At 39.8% G+C, this 17,562-nt stretch overlaps 1 protein-coding gene across 2 annotated transcripts in view; it reads right to left on the reverse strand.

Moving 5' to 3' along the window:
- The window catches only part of jph2 (junctophilin 2), a 28,124-nt gene that overhangs the window by 9,144 nt on the left and 1,418 nt on the right, over positions 1-17,562 (reverse strand). For both annotated transcript variants that reach the window (XM_053644412.1, XM_053644411.1), the window contains exon 2: positions 10,046-10,865. In XM_053644412.1, the coding sequence (XP_053500387.1) occupies positions 10,046-10,865 (820 nt within the window). The remainder of the gene's footprint in view (positions 1-10,045; positions 10,866-17,562) is intronic.

The raw sequence follows: 17,562 nt of genomic DNA on the forward strand, positions 1-17,562 counted from the left end.
CAGGCCAGGTTATGCCCCTGGTACTATCTTTCTCAGGGGTGGGTGAATCAGACAAGGGCTTTGGGGTGCTCATTGGTGCCCCCAAGCTGGTGGTGCCCTAGAAACGATCGATCCCTGAGTTAACGATATGAGACAAAATGTCCTATGAATCCAAACTCTGTTTAAACTGTGAACGCCGAGATCAGGGTCATGTAATATTAGCAAGTTATTAGCATAGGACTCATCAAGCTGGACCTGAACTAAATTAGCAACAAGTTTCTGACAATGAGATATGACCAAGGCTGCATTGAGAACCACTCAGTTTATTCTTACCAAATAACTTCTCTGTAATAGTGCTTTGGCATAATAAACAATTCATGTTCTCTGAGCATAGCAACATCATAAATAATGGCATGGTCTTCTTAACGCTCTACTGTGTGAATTTTGGTTCTTTGCCCAAAAAGTTGATTTATTATGTCTTTCAGATGCTTTAGTCTTTTTTCTTGTTGCTTGGCTTAGTGGTTAGCATATTTGCCTCGCACTTCCAGGCTTGGGGTTTCAAATCCCGGCTCTGCCCTGTGGAGTTTGTATGTTCTCCTCGTGCTTTGGGGGTTTCCTCCAGGTGCTCCGCTTTCCTCCCCCAGTCCAAATACATGCGTTGTAGGCTGATTGGCATTTCCAAATTGTCCGTAGTGTGTGAATGTGTGTGCACTTGCGCCCTGCAATGCGTTGGTCCAGGTTGTTGCCCACCTTCTGCCCCAAGCTCCGTGAGATAGGCTTAAGGCTTCCTGGCAACCTTGTGTACGATAAGCGGTATGGAAAATGGCTGGATGGATTTCCCCCATTTTATTGCCAATTTGGTCACCTACCCACCAGCCAGCTCTCACCTATCACACAACAGTTGCCAACTAGGGTTAAGGCTAGCTTCCACAAGCTTCCAACGTGACCGTTGAAGTAAGCCAACTTCATCGTTTCGAACTGCTGCATCACAAGGCAGCATAACACACTCTGAAGAAAGTGCTATCTACCCTGTTCTGCATACATGAGCACATGGATGCCCGTGACTGGCTACTATTGCTATGATTGACGGGAGAGAGAAAGTATGCCATCCTTCTCACCCAGAGAGCACAGCCAGTTTTGCTTCCTTGGCTCCTGGCCACAGATGGCTGTGACATTGTTAGGATACACACTCACAATCTCCTGAAGACATGCTTAATGCTTTTCTGCTGTGCCACTCGGAAGCAAAAATACACAAATTTTGAAAATAATATTGTAAAATAATCGAAAAGGCTTTATTCAAGAAAAATAATAAATTTCATAGAAAGCTAAAAAACAAAAAGAGATGGTGCTATGGGGATATTCAAATGGAAATTATTTTAAAAACTAATAACATAGTTGAATAATAGGCTTCCAAGTGCCAAAAAGAGTGTCCATATCCTGTAAATATTTCCTATTGATTTAATGAAATTAAACTTATTAACCTATTAAATATCATTGCACATCCAGGTACTCAAAGTATATTTCATATCATATTTTTCTAGAAACATTTCTGCAGAAATACATATTAATCATTTTAGATGCTTAAATAAAATAATTAAAATAAAATAATTTCGCAAAAATACACCTTTTGAATAGTTGGTTACCATGTGATCAACCAAATTCATGTTTAAAAGTTATTTTATTTATTATTTTAAAGTGGGGATATTAGAGACCAAAACACCATGCAGTAGAGAGTTAAACTTTGTATAGTTTGGAGTGAACATCAGCATTCTATCATGTTCCATTCAATACGATTATAAATCAACCTTTGTGTAATTTTCCTAAGGAACACCTGAGGGGATTTCCAAGGACATCTAAATTCTCATATATTCTCTACACTACTCATTCCTTTTAGATTATATTTTCTACAATTCTTTTGAACTCTATTTTGTTGACCAAAATAGTGCTGTAGTGTTTTGAACTGGAGAAAGCATCCTTGTGTACAATGAGTTGGAGCATTGCAGATTGCGATTACACTGTGAATACTTGACGCGCTGTAACACTATCCTGGCCTCGAAATAGCCTCGTCCACTTTAAGACTGTTTAGACGGCACTTCCCAACGGTGCCATTCGATGGGCTCATAACTGCCTGTAGTGGATCTTAGATCTCCACCTGTCCGCAAGCAGTCAACACAGTTCCCCGCTCCCTGCAGGGTTACTTAGCTTAGAGGTGACTGATACAGTAATACAGCTGCCTCTTGCCTATAGGTCTGAAACAGATACTCGCCCCATTCTTTGTGAAAGACTTTTAAAATAAGGCTTCGTGTAGAACTATTTCATGGTTCCTCGGTTTGTTCCTGCGAGGTAAACCAAAACAGTCTCACGAAACTCATAGGATTTCTAACAAGTGCAAGCCATTGGAGTTTAGGTGAAAGAAGGCATAAGAAAAAACTATGACTGCTAATCCTGCCACTGACACCGTTTTCTTATGAGTTCTGTGGATTTCTACACATCTGCGATCATTAAAGCATGTTGGGTAGAGCATACTGGAACTACATGTACACTATGATTCTAATATTTAAACTATTCCATATTGATAAAAGACCATCACAGCCTGTTAGATGTGAAAATGAAATAAAAATGAATAACCAACATAGCATTGCCATCTTCTACTGCATCTGCAAATGGCTTGTAAAAAAAATCAAGGCACGTACACATGAAAGGTATAGCGCAGCAAATTCTGAGACCAAAGCACCAGTTTGTGACTATAAGGTTCTATCTAACATACATTTTTAACCTAGACAGAATCTTATCATACTAAAGTAATTTACTAAAGGTTTATTTACTCCTGTTCTGACTGCAAACGATTACAATTTTTAATTTGTTAATGAATGGCATGTTGTCACTTTTTATGCATTTAGTTACATTTAATATTTGAACATCTTCAAAGCAGATTATCATTTATGTTATATCAGCTATAAACAGTTGCTCCCTCACCAGCCTCTCTTTTTGCTCTCACTCTCTCTTGAAGTTAATAAAACAAGTTGCAGCTTGCAACGTTACCCAGACACTGGAAAGTGCAAAGTCCTGACTTTCCCTTTGGCAGAAAACTTACTGACTGTTACAAAGCACTGACACTGGAGACTCCTTCCATGAATGTTAAATAAACATGGCCTTACAGAAAACTTCATCATATCAAAGGTTCTATGTTTATGTCTTTGTTAAATCACACACTTTTAATCTATTTATTATTCGCCTTAGATTACTTGTACTGCCATACAAGTCCCTGTAAATTAGTTGCTATTATATAAATTATGTATTAGAACGGGCACTTTGACATAAACCTGTCCTTTAATTACAGCCAGCACTGCTGCCAGAGCTGCAGCTATAGAAAATGTGTCAATAAATCTTCTGACCAGTCAGATTCAAGAATTCAACAGCTCTGTGGTATAAAAGTAGATATCATTTTTTTTTATTCTTACTTGCATTATTTCAATCTTTTATTAATAGGTTTATGGTCCTCTCACATTTCCTTAGTTTAACTGTAATTACTAAAAATATGCTTTAAGATAAATGGCTGAATAATAACATGAGGGTGGGGGGTGGGGGGTGGGTGGTGGTGTTGGGGGAGTTAATACAAATGTAGGGGCCTGAAGCAGTGCCTTAACCTTCAGTTCTCTAGTCCTGTTCACTGCGAGAACATTCTATGTAGTGGATTTTAGACAAGTGATCACAAATTCTGCCTCCCCAAAGAGAATCCCAGGAATGACATATCATTCTACAACTGACTCCAGTGTACTACAGTTTTTAGAGACATTCCAGTGATTATTGGGCCCAGCAACAGAAGTTCTGGAGCAGATAAGCTCTAGCAGGTGTCATTCATTTATAATTGAAATCAATAGAATGAACGTTGCTGCTTCATGTCCAGGCTTAATCTTCACATCTGGTATCATTGGGTCAAAGAGTAACAGAGGAAATTTGCTGAGCAAGCATAAATGGAATCAATGCAACATAAGGGGGAAAAACAATTAAATGACAAATTTATGTGGGGGTGTATCCTCCATGCCTGTGTTACCATGTGGCCAAGCAGTAGGTGGAGAAACCTTTGACAGATGGCACTTTCTGCAGACAAGCTGAAGCAACTCAGCCAGCTGACACACACTTAGAGGCTTATAAGCTTATATGGAGGACTATATTGAAATACTCCACTTGAAATACTTCACTTGAAATACCACAGAATGTACAATATTTGACCTCCAATCAGAAAACACCACTAATAACATGTTCTTAGTACTGAAAAATAAAGATACTTAAGTGTGCACGTTCTGCTAGTCTTGGCATGTTGAAACTGTTGGCCCTTCATCAAAGGTACTGATGCCATTTGAATATCATGGATATCATCATGGAATAAACAGAAGTGTAGATTGGAACTTTTACAGCAGGGAAGCAGTAACACTGAATATCTTTGAAAATATATGTGGCAGCCTGGGAAAACCCTTCACATGGTTCAAGGTTGCACTTCAACACTTGATCAAAGTGTGACAGTCACTGTATGATCTAAATCACACTTAGCTAGCAAGGTGTCATTTTGGTGAAATATTTGTATGGTTTTATAATGTTGAAGTGTAAACGTATGCTATTTATAGAACAAAAGTTAGCCAAAACCAGATTTTTTGCCAGAATTCAGCCACAGCTATATCCGACGGGTTTTTCCAGAATACAACACCTATGACACCCAGGGCTCACAAGTGGTGTGATAAGACAACTTTTAACAGTTGAGATTCATCTCTGAGATTGTCCTTGGGTTGAAAGGATGGCTTACTCATCCCTAACATTTTAGAATTACACTTGCCATTCAAATGCTTACAGTGAATTAACCAGAGCTTTTCTATAAGGCCCTGTGATACAGGAGTTTGAGAAGATGCAATTGGTTAGCTTCACATGTCTAACAGGAAGCATGTCTTAGGCCTAGCCCTCCCTAGTTGGTAGCTATTGCATGATATGGAAGAGCTGGCTGGTGGATGGGAATGGCAGGTGACCAAATGCAGGGGTATTAAAATCTAAAAAAAAAAAAAAATCTTTCAAAATTTTAGGCATTTTGTGTGAATTTAAACAAACATAGCTGTAAAAAAAAAAAAGTTGTTTTAAGGACTGCTACAGTAAATATTTTTCTGCCTCATGTTTAGCATGGTTGGTGTCATGCCATCTGTCAACATGGCCTTTATTATTCCAATGAATAAGATAAGCGACTTGATTTATGGATGGGGTCCTGCACAGCATTGCAAAATCATAGACAGGGATTTCAGCAAGTATACTGCTTATCCAAAGCCAATACTAAATACCACACAGTCTTTGGCCTGTGAGAACATATTCAAAGCCGCTGGGTTCAGTATGTCAGAAAAAAAGTCTGAAATTTCTTCTTAACATATATGTCAAATATTTACATTAACCCATGACATGTAATGTCAATGCTGTATCAGTGAAATAAGAGAAAGGCAGTTACTTTAAATACTCCCTAGTGTATTTAGAACAGGCTTCATACCATGTTATTAAAGTTAAGATGAGCTAACGTTAAGATAACCTAGAGAACTTTGACTCCAGATAAAGGCAAGGTGTCGGACATCAATATACCACCAGTGATGCCATTCACTTACAGGCAGAGTAATATTTATAACTACTGAAAGATCTGACACCACTGCTGACGCAAGGCTTTGCATAGCTTTCCGTGCGTGTGGCTTTAAACAGGAGCACCAGAACAGTAACCTTCTTCACACAGAAATGGGAGTTAAAGATACTCAATTAAATGTAACTCAAGTTCAACTTTTTAAAATGAAAATTTGCTTTGAGTTGTTTCCAAAGTCCAGGACTGGCTTTGTCATATTTGTACAAATTAAACCAGGGAGGTCAAACTCATTTTAGGTAACAGGCCACATTACATTTAGTCCAGTGTCAAGTGGGAATGATCAGTTAAGTGTTGCCACATCAACAACTCCTAAAATGTGTTCATATACCATCATCAATCTGAAAGGCATATTGTGAATGCAGAAATGGATTGAACGTATATGACCTACAAAGCAGATAAACAGACTTTACAGTGGCTTGCATAAGCCTTCACACCCAAACCCCCCACTCCCCTCGCCCCTTGAGCTTCTTCACATTTTGTAGTGTTACAGTCTGGAACCGAAATGGATTTAATTGAGATTACATATCATAAATCTACACAAAATAACCAATAATATGAATGTGAAGGGGAAAAATAAATACAGCTTGGAAAATTGTTTATAAGAAAAAAACGAAAACATAAAAGTTGTGGTTGCATAAGTATTCACCGCTTACTGTGAACCCCCTAAGTTGGAAAGAGACATGGTTACAGTATAAAATTTTCCACTTGATAACGAGGAATGATTAATTATTAGCACATTTGGTCAGTAGCTGAGTTTATGGCTTTGAGTTTATCCCCCCATAAAGTTTATCTCAGAACATTTCAAGTCAAGTATGGTCCACAAAACAGAGCTGGATTATCAGGCTGTATTTTTGACACCCTGAAAGTTGTGATGATTTAATGAATCCTTCACGTGCCACTTCATTTTCGACTAGCAGGCAGGCAAACGACAGCAGTGCAAAGAAGAATCACAACAACCCAAAGAAACAATGATGAACACAACAAATGTGTTTACCCTTGTGTTTACCCAAATGTGTTTTACCAAATGTGTGTATCCAGCGATTACAGTATATTTGTTAGATCTGGCCTGTGAAACAACATTTATCCTGGCACACAATATAACACACTCTGCATTTACTGTTCATTATCTACAACAGCCAATCAAAAGCAATAGCTGTAAATATACTAGTCTCTAATCATGTTTCATTCACAAACTGTAAATAATAATCAGCATAGCTTAGCAGGAACATAGTGTTACTATAACTCTAAAACTAAGAATGGGAGACCTCGGCTGATTGTCAGCGTCTGGGAACTGCTTGCTATCAGCTGTTACATTCTCCTGCAATTGTGATACAGCAACAGTGTGTGTCCATATTTAGGCAGGCCTCCTTTCTGACACCAGGGCCACGTCATTTACACCCACTGAAGAGCCTTAACTTTCAGAGCACACCAGGCACTGCTCAAAATACACTGCAGCAAGCCAAACCCAGGTCTGGACCTCAATGTTAAAACTCAACCAGTTTGGATTGTTTCACCCAAAACAGTGTAATCCCAGTTAGGAATAGTGGTTCTTTTGATACTTAGACAAAAAGGAAACAGTTCAGCAGAAACAACCGCCACATTTACAGTGTGAGAAGAGCGCAAGTAGAGCATAGCGAAGTTCAGTATGAATGTTCCTTATGTCATATAGATGAGCTAGCAGATGTCCAGATATGCTATAATCAACAAGATAGAGTAACACCATCTTTCCCACTCAGTTTTTTTTCTCTTGTAGCCACAATCACAAAAAAGTACTAAACTGTACCATTCCTTGTTGCTGGGCTGGCTCCCTCAAGCGTACATCTTTTACCTAGAGCTTTACTCTAAAAGGTAACTATCATCCACTTATGAAGCTTCAAACTTTTTTTAAATGTACACTATATCCACATTTCCAGGTGAAGGATACATATTAAAGGTGCAAAACATAAGGATACCACTCCAATGACAATGAATGGTACAATTTAGTACCATTGAGAGAGTGCATGGATGTAGTAGAATTTATTAATATATATTATTGTAAAAGCGTAATGGCAGTTTAGTTCCTAACCTACCAACACAGTGTTTTGTACGACTCCCAGGGCATTTTATTACATCCACAAAAAAGAATATTTCTTTTTCTAATTCATTTATAATTTATAATACAAACCTGAAGCTTTGTATTACAGGTTAGTATTTTGTCAAGCATGTCAAGGCATTGATAAAAGGCACTGGGTAAACTACTACTCTGTTTGAAATGCAGAGAACAAGCCAGTTTTTTGATACGCAACCACTCATCAAAGCAAATAAAGCATGATTTGTGACATACAGTGTCACATTAGCATCCAAAATTGTACCGCAATATCATCTTGTAATTCGAATCCCAACCTTGGAATGCGCTGACACATAATAACACATTTCATACTGAGGAAGAAAAAAAAGTTCTCAGGTAAATCAGAGACCACCGCAGTGAGAATTATCTGCCTCCTGACTCTATCACTGCATTAAAAATGCTCTTGGAGGATCTTCATGTAGAGAGAGAGAGAGAGAGAGAGAGAGAGAGAGTCAGAGTCAAATGCCACCAACATTAATAAATCTGCTTGTCTCTCAGGTAAAATATTTAGAGTTCTCTGAGCCACTGACAGGCTCTGCGGCTCATCATTGGGACACTCGCTCGTATAAACAGTGGGCTAATTCCAGGTGGCGAGGCTTTGATAAAATCTTCCCTCCTTGTAAGGAGATGCACAGATGAAAGCAAAACAGCCCTACTCTCAAAACTGGTGAGAAATGCATGCACCACAGACTAGTATATAAATAATTTATTAGAAAAAAGTCATAGCGCAACAGTTGAAATAATACTGTCTATGGTGTGGAGAAAATATATATTCACTGCGGGAATTATAATACATACAATACATCATTTTACAGCCATGTTTTATGCTTTGTCTTTATTTTTTCCCACTTGTGCACGAGTCAACTGTAAACTCCATAGAAAGCCACTTTCTATACACTGTTAACTTTATGTAACTTTATTGCCCCACTGTCTCATGCCACATTTTTATTGAGTTATGTTGTAATTACAGCTGACCAAAATTTGGCTGTCCCAGTCTGCCATGTTTCATTAATAGTGTCATATATTTGTGTGTTAGATTTCTTGAGAAAAATTAAGTCCCACAATGCAGTCGCAATGCTTAATGGCTCCAAGGGTTGCATGAAGAAGAAACCACCTTTGCAAGCTTACAGGCTTGCATACTCTCTGCAGAATTGCATTGGCCATCACACATGAGTACTCCAGTACTGCAGGTGGCACAACGACTACAGGAAGAAGATCGCTGCTCCTCATAGTCATGCATCTTGGAATGAATCACTGTGGACATGCCACATTTGTAACAACAAATTTTCCCAGTAGCCATATGCATGACACAGCACCAAGTCCGTTATCTACTCAGTTACGTCATATTGGTTGTGTGAAGGCACCAATATGTATTGTGTCCACATGAAGTATACTGAGGCATTTAACTGATTTACCTAACAACAGACTGGTGGAAATCTACATAGAGATAAACTGCTCATCCCATCACTGCAAGGTCAGAGGTCACACTGTAAACCAACATCCTGGTATCCGGTAGCTGACTACACTGAGCCTGGGCAGCATGACTATGTCTACTTCTGCCAGAAGACCAGACAAAGACCAGTGACTAATTAAAAAAAAAAAAGTCAGCAACCAAAACCCCTAGACAAAGCATGCTGTTCTCACTGTGTGAGAAACGTTCTCCTCTGCTGAATGTTAATAAATGAGAAAGGGTATGAATGGTATCACGTAAACATGTTACTCACTAGGAATCTAATAGTTAATAAACAACTACCTAATAGAGACACGTATATAGAGAATAAGGACATTGATTACACCAGGTTGTGGCTCTTACTGTGACAACAACTCTAGAAGTGCAAATTTGCTAATAAGGTGTTCATCCCTTAAAATCTCTCGTTATTAATCGTTCATCTCAAAGTGTATTACTCAGTAACTACTATGAATTATTTAGTGGTGCTATACTAATAGGAAAAGTGTGCAGTTTAATGAGTATGGAGAAGTCTAGTCCTGTCGAAAAGTCCTTTAAGAGGTTATATAAAGCTCCCTTTGTGGCCAATTTCCTTCTTCAAGTCAACAGACTATTATGATTAAAGATTGTAGCAAGCGTGTGTGTGTGTGTGTGTGTGTGTGTGTTACATCACTTAAGGCTTTTCCCTACTTTGATAAGCTCCTGCAGTGTTTGATCATTTAAGGCTGGTGTATTTATATAATAACACCTATAGTACACCTTTATTGTTTAATGTCTTTTAATAACTCACAGGTTATAGTGAATTTCTACTGCACATCAAAGTCATTCAGTCAGGAACATTGACACTGACCTTGAGCTGGCAATTTCTGCTTTCTGTTTGGCAATGGCAGCAGCCCTCTGTGCTCCCTCGACACACCTTTCCACTTTCTGCTTGATCTTGGTGCCCTTCAATTGAATCACCTTCTTCCTCACAGCCTTGACCAGCACATTGTGTACATACTTGCCCTCCTCTTTACCGCCCTCAGCAAACGTAGTGCAGCCATAGCCATGCCGCTGGTTGTCCAGCCACTCGCCCTCGTACTTGAGGCCACTGGAGCGCTCACTGATGCCAAAGCCTGCCCTCTTATCATTCTTCCACTCGCCCATGTAAACCTCGGTGGTGGTGGCGTCAATGTCAGCCTCGACAGGTGGGAACTCGTGGCACTCGCCCTCTACTTCACTGTCACCCATGCTGATGGTAGAGTTGGCATCACTAGTCGCTGAACTGAGGGCTGACTCACTGCGCAGGAAGCTGATCTTGCTCTTCTGGCTGGAGAGGGATGTGCGGGATTCCGACTTGGTCAGCTTGCCCAGCAGCGAGCCGCGACGGAAAAGGCCCCTCTTCTTTGGCTTGGCAAGTTCAGGGTCACCATGCAGGCTGAGAGCAAAGCCACCACGTGAAGGCCCCATAGGCATGGACGAGGTGACAACAGTCTCCTGGCCTGAGGCGTTTGTGGTGGTGATGATGGGAACATCGTGCTGCAGTAGCGTGCCATTGCTGTGCTCGCTACGCAGTGAGGTTAGCGAGTTGCGCAAAGGAGAGCGCACCACAGCGGCCATACCGTATGGAACGCTCTGACGCACACCATAGCCATGCCGCATTCCACTGGTAAATTGGCCTTGGAAGGTGCCTGTGAAGAGAAGGTCTAGTGAGCATAAAACACTAGTAGATACAGTATCTCACAAAAGTGAGTACACCCCTGACATTTTTGTAAATATTTGATTATATCTTTTCATGTAACAACACTGAAGAAATGACACTTTGCTACAATGTAAAGTAGTGAGTGTACAGCTTGTATAACAGTGTAAATTTGCTGTCCCCTCAAAATAACTCAACACACAGCCATTAATGTCTAAACCGCTGGCAACAAAAATGAGTACACCCCTAAGTGAAAATGTCCAAATTGGGCCCAAAGTGTCAATATTTTGTGTGGCCACCATTATTTTCCAGCACTGCCTTAACCCTCTTGGGCATGGAGTTCACCAGAGCTTCACAGGTTGCCACTGGAGTCCTCTTCCACTCCTCCATGACGACATCACGGAGCTGGTGGATGTTAGAGACCTTGTGCTCCTCCACCTTCCGTTTGAGGATGCCCCACAGATGCTCAATAGGGTTTAGGTCTGGAGACATGCTTGGCCAGTCCATCACCTTCACCCTCAGCTTCTTTAGCAATGGTCATCTTGGAGGTGTGTTTGGGGTCGTTATCATGCTGGAATACTGCCCTGTCTCCGAAGGCATTCTGAAGTACATGTTGGCATTCATGGTTCCCTCAATGAACTGTAGCTCCCCAGTGCCAGCAGCACTCATGCAGCGCCAGACCATGACACTCCCACCACCATGCTTGACTGTAGGCAAGACACACTTGTCTTTGTACTCCTCACCTGGTTGCCGCCACACACGCTTGACACCATCTGAACCAAATAAGTTTATCTTGGTCTCATCAGACCACAGGACATGGTTCCAGTAATCCATGTCCTTAGTCTGCTTGTTTTCAGCAAACTGCGGGCTTTCTTGTGCATCATCTTTAGAAGAGGATTCCTTCTGGGACGGCAGCCATGCAGACCAATTTGATGCAGTGTGTGGCGTATGGTCTGAGCACTGACAGGCTGACCCCCCACCCCTTCAACCTCTGCAGCAATGCTGGCAGCACTCATACATCTTTTGCCAAAGACAACCTCTGGATATGACGCTGAGCACGTGCACTCAACTTCTTTGGTTGACCATGGCGAGGCCTGTTCTGAGTGGAACCTGTCCTGTTAAACCGCTGTATGGTCTTGGCCACCGTGCTGCAGCTCAGTGTCAGGGTCTTGGCAATCTTCTTATAGCCTAGGCCATCTTTATGTAGAGCAACAATTCTTTTTTTCAGATCCTCAGAGAATTCTTTGCCATGAGGTGCCATGTTGAACTTCCAGTGACCAGTATGAGGGAGTGTGAGAGCGACGACACCAAATTTAACACACCTGCTCCCCATTCACACCTGAGACCTTGTAACACTAACAAATCACATGACACCGGGGAGGGAAAATGGCTAATTGGGCGCAATTGGACATTTTCACTTAGGGGTGTACTCACTTTTGTTGCCAGCGGTTTAGACATTAATGGCTGTGTGTTGAGTTATTTTGAGGGGACAGCAAATTTACACTGTTATACAAGCTGTACACTCACTACTTTACATTGTAGCAAAGTGTCATTTCTTCAGTGTTGTCACATGAAAAGATATAATCAAATATTTACAAAAATGTCAGGGGTGTACTCACTTTTGTGAGATACTGTATATCAGAGCAAAAAAGGCTAAATGAGGGGCAGCGTTAACTCAGCAGTTAATATTCTGCACTAGTGACCAGAAGGTTGTGAGTTCAAATCCCATAACTGCCAGAAACCCTACTGATGACCTCTTGAGCTAGTTTCTTAAGCCTGAATGCTCCATTTGATGGCAGACCCTGCACTCTGAGCCCAGAAAAATCGTGTAAATATGGGGGATAGACATATTTAATCATCTTCAGTATGACCAGTATCCTGGTCTGTGTTCTATGGGATCCAGAGCACATCCTGGAAACAAGACCAAGTTAGAGTGCATAGTACATTAATCCAATGGATCTGAAAGTGGGGTCCTCCATGAGTCCATTAAGCAAACCGAGGGGGGGCTGTCCTTGATTTAAGACCCATTATGATCAAGGTTATTATATTTATTACTGAGTTTTTTAGTTATTAGCATATTTGACTGGTTACTTAAATTCAGTGGGTTTTATCTAAATCGCAAAATATGAAAAACCTGTAGTCTATAAATAATGCCAAATTGGACCTAATGTATTCTGTCAATGAAACATCCAGGACTGAAAAGATCAATGTCTCTAATAAGTAGCCAAAATATTATTGTACACACTTATGTAGCAAGCTTAATATTTGAATAGTTGGGCTATGGTCATGAAACAAATCATACGGTGGTCCTTGGAATGTATTTTACATTTAAAGGAGACCTGAAAAACAGACAACAAAATGATTTCTGCTGCCATAAGTTTCCATGTTGATCCATACCCACTAGTTCCTGTTCTCAGCTGCAAGCACAACAGACAAGCATGTTCTCATGACACATTCTAGAGCCATAAACCACTTATGGTTATTTACTCTGTGTCCCTGAGACTTGAGGTCAAGCAGCACATGCCTGTGTTCATCATTTTCAGGTCATATGTAAGACAGGCCAGAAGGGTACAGTCTGAATGGTTTGTCCTTCTACACAGTGCTATACCAGCAGCATGCTTTACACCTGGCTGAACATGATCAGTCACCTTCTATAGATAAATTGATCATACATTTTTTTTTAATGGTGATATTGATAGATATTTAAAAACGTCGTTACATTTCAATTGAAATATTCAAAAGAAAATATTAAAAATACTGTCTCATCAAATCCTTAACAGTATATTTTTGCTCTTACTCTTTCACATAACACTTCATTTTTTTTAGTTAACAACCAATATGAATTAAGATAGATGTTTGTGATAACAGCTGCAAATGTTTACCACTAAACCTGGCCGTACAGGATTTAGTTTTTTTGTGATTATTGCTTGATTTTGTTGCTTGAACTTTTTAGCGCTTGAATTGGTGAAATTGCATTTGCATGAAATAGTTTTTCACAGTCTTTCGCAGTGATGTTTGTTGGTAAATGAGACATTCCAGCTGTACGCATGTTAGACACACACGTGAATCGAAGAGGGCTTTGGCTGAATGCGCCCAAATCTGCAGAAAATCTGCTGTAATTTTGAAAAATCGCAAGTTCCTCTGAATATTGCGGAGTTTGCTTGATTTTGTGATCATTTCTGCGATCCCAAAATTGTGAAATCCTGGAGGGACTCACTAAACATACCTGGTTTGGTAAGTTGCCAAACAAGTGTCTCTGCATAATTATCTTGATGTGTTTGAGTACATTTGATTTACAGTGTCCTTATCCTTAATATAATTAACAAATGTCACATTTTTATCGATATTGTAAAGCCGCTTCATTTTATTCCAATCACTGTTACAATAATAGTACAGTGAACAAGATATTTCAATGAGTGTCAGAAAAACTGCTACTGTATAACCCTTTATAACCCTGATACCTTGCTCTTGTGCTCCAAAATAACTTCAAGTAAGTTTGTCCCATTTACCTTTAGTCACCAAAAATGTAGAAAGAATGCTGATATATTTATGCTAATATATTTTCCCCCTTTGTCTTAAAATACGGCAACATTCACACTTCATCAAAGTCTACCATCTATTCTCGCCCTACACAGTAAAGATGTCGCCTCATTTCTTCACTGCTTTTGACTTTACTTCAAGGAGAAAACACTAAAAAAAGAGGGAAAGGAGCACTGGGATTTTATATTCAGCCTAGACTCTCCCAAACACATAGAGTGAACAGAATACATTACAGCTTTAATTTGTAACCCCCTGCTCCCCTTTCCTTTGGCAAACAGTCCTTAGTGATGGGCATTTACCCAGCAGGCCATCTGTGGTGACGCCATGGTGCCACCGTTATAATCCGTTAAGCGACTGGATTTCTGTCAGAATCCATTACTCTTTATTGTTCTTTTCTGAAGACCACTCACTTTCAAAGTCCTGCACACGTATAAACACTGGAGGATGTGTTAAACACTGGGCTTCTTGCTATGTTGTGCGCTCCATGATTTGACCTGAATTTCAGCTTCTGTTTTAGGTTTAACACGTGGCAAATAACTGATGCCCCAGTAGTGGCCCACATTTACCCCTCCATGTAGTCCATATACCACAGTGGAATGACAGTGACGAATTAATCTGAATCTGTATGCCAGATCACAACCACTACACTAGTTGGTTAAGACCGTCTCTCAGGAATGAAATGAACCAAAATCTACAATTGGGCCACTTTCATTTGGCCAAAATTAAAGTGCAGAATACGGTTGATGCATGTAGGTTCCTAAAGGTATGAAAATGTTGTGGGTCAGATTTAGACTACAGCCCTATGTGGCTAAACACAACTATTTTTAGCCATGATTTATCTGCTATATGGGAATTTCAGTTCACATCTGGCTGTCATATTGAATTTTGAACTTTGATGATGCCAGAATTTTGGAAAGAAAATGCCTTAATACTCCCTAATAAATTTTGACACTGGCTGGAAGTTGGTATATGGGCGAGGAAAAGATTTTTTAAAGTCATGCCATAGCACAGGGATTCTCAAACTTTTTGCAGCCAGGAACCTCTTTAGCTGTAAAATACATCCTATGGACCCTCACAGTACAGGTTTAGTAAATTTTTCTATTTCTAGCCACAGTCAGAGTATAATGATGAAAATCCTCTAACAACAAGCCTGTAATCTATCCCTCCAGGATTTTGCAATTTTTCACTCACAGAAATGAACGCAAAATCACGCAAACTCCGCATTATTCTGAGGAGCTTGCAATTTTTCTAAATTACAGTAGATGTTCCGCAGATTTGGACCAAGACGTGTTATGTGACATCATCACAACGCACATTCAGCCAAAGCCCTCTTCGATTCACGTGCATTGAACATGAGTACAGCTAAAAGGTCTCATTTACCAACAAACATCACTGTGAAAGACCGTGCAAAACAATTCCATGCAATTGCAATTTCACCAGTTCAAGTGGTTTTCTGCACAAAAAATGCACAAAAAACTCGATTTGCATTGCAAAGTTGGAAAAAAGCCGCAGTAAAATCAAGCATTTTTGGCCATAACAATCACACAAAAAAGACTGTGAAATCCTGAACGTACTGTGTAATGCCCATTAACATGTTTCCTTCAGGTTTTGCTATTGCCATTACTGTGTTTCTAGATGTACTGTGTGTTTTGTGTAATCCTATGCTATGGTTTTCATATGAATGCCCTAGCAGTGCTCATACTCTTTTAGGTTACTCATAGGTATTCATTGAAAATTTTCTGTCACTGCCTGAACTTTGTCATCGTCTGACTTTGGTCACAGTGGCATTAAGTTGGCCAACGTGAGCATGTTATATTATGCATTCTATGACTGCGGATCTCAACTCACAAACAAGTCATTCTTTTACAGTGTGCTATTTTTGTCTGTGACAACAAAATCAGGCCAAACCTGTACAGTGTAAACATGAATTTAAGTAACCAAGACAGCTGATGACAAAGTTCTGGCAATGTCAGAAATTTCTAATTCAATTCTCAATGACTACGTTTACATGGACAGCAATAATCTAAATATTGACCTTATTCTGAATAATACAATATTCTGATTAAGGTGATTATATGAGTCGCTTTTAGAATACTCCTTTCATGTTCAGGTTTTACATGTTATAGAACATAGTTCAATTAACAGCACACGTCATTACGTCCCCACGCCACGCCGTCCGACGTCCCTCCAGAATTTCACGTATCGACATACAGTTTGTCTTTGTTATGGAACCATATACAGTTTTGCATGTTTTTATTTTTAATTTTTACGAACGCTTCAAGTGCAGTTAATTATTTGTCATGCTATACGTGCTAACAGACGACTGCTTGAAGCCGTGGGCTGCGTCCCGAACCGCGTACTTATCTACTATATAGTAGCTGATATACATGCATTTCGCCAACTATATAGTAGGTAAGTACGTGGTTTGGGACGCAGCCGTACTCTCTTGTTTGCCGTCAAACGGTTGAACACTGCCGTGTGTGTACGTGTCCTGTCACAAAATGCGGTGAAAACTCCCACACGACGTTAATAGTGTGATTAAGGTGTTTACGTTTGTAATACATGTCGATAATGCGATTACAACAGGAATACTCCACATGTCCCAATTCCATTTGTGTTTACTTCGAGTATGACTTTAGTCGGATTAAGGTAATAAAAAATTCCTGTTTACATGCTGGTTTCTTAATCAGAGTATCGTCTTAATCGTGTTAATATCGGTTTATTGTTGTCCATGTAAACATACTGACTGTTTGAGTGCTGGAGGATTGAGGATTATGTTAAACTCACATGACAGCTACAAATATGGTCGATACCTAAATGAAACATGAAACATGCTAATGGATAGAAAAAGGTCTTTATTACCCCGAGCTACTTTGAAAACAGTCTCTGTTGAAGACCATCTTTCGCACAAGCTTGAATTGCTCTGATTGATGACGTTCAGCAGAACGTAGTAATCTTCTTTACTCACAAGTCTATCGTTACATGATTTCCATCATATAATCTTTCCATTGTACTGGAGAACAGACTTTATTGAACAGTCTGTCATAGAAGTCAGCCAAGATTTTATTATCAGATCATACAGTGTGACAAATAATAATCGGCACAGTATTAAACAGACTTTTCATAAGAAATTTTTGATATTTCTAGAA

The sequence above is a fragment of the Ictalurus furcatus genome, chromosome 15, assembly GCF_023375685.1.
Source record: "Ictalurus furcatus strain D&B chromosome 15, Billie_1.0, whole genome shotgun sequence".
NCBI classification, from domain to species: domain Eukaryota; kingdom Metazoa; phylum Chordata; class Actinopteri; order Siluriformes; family Ictaluridae; genus Ictalurus; species Ictalurus furcatus.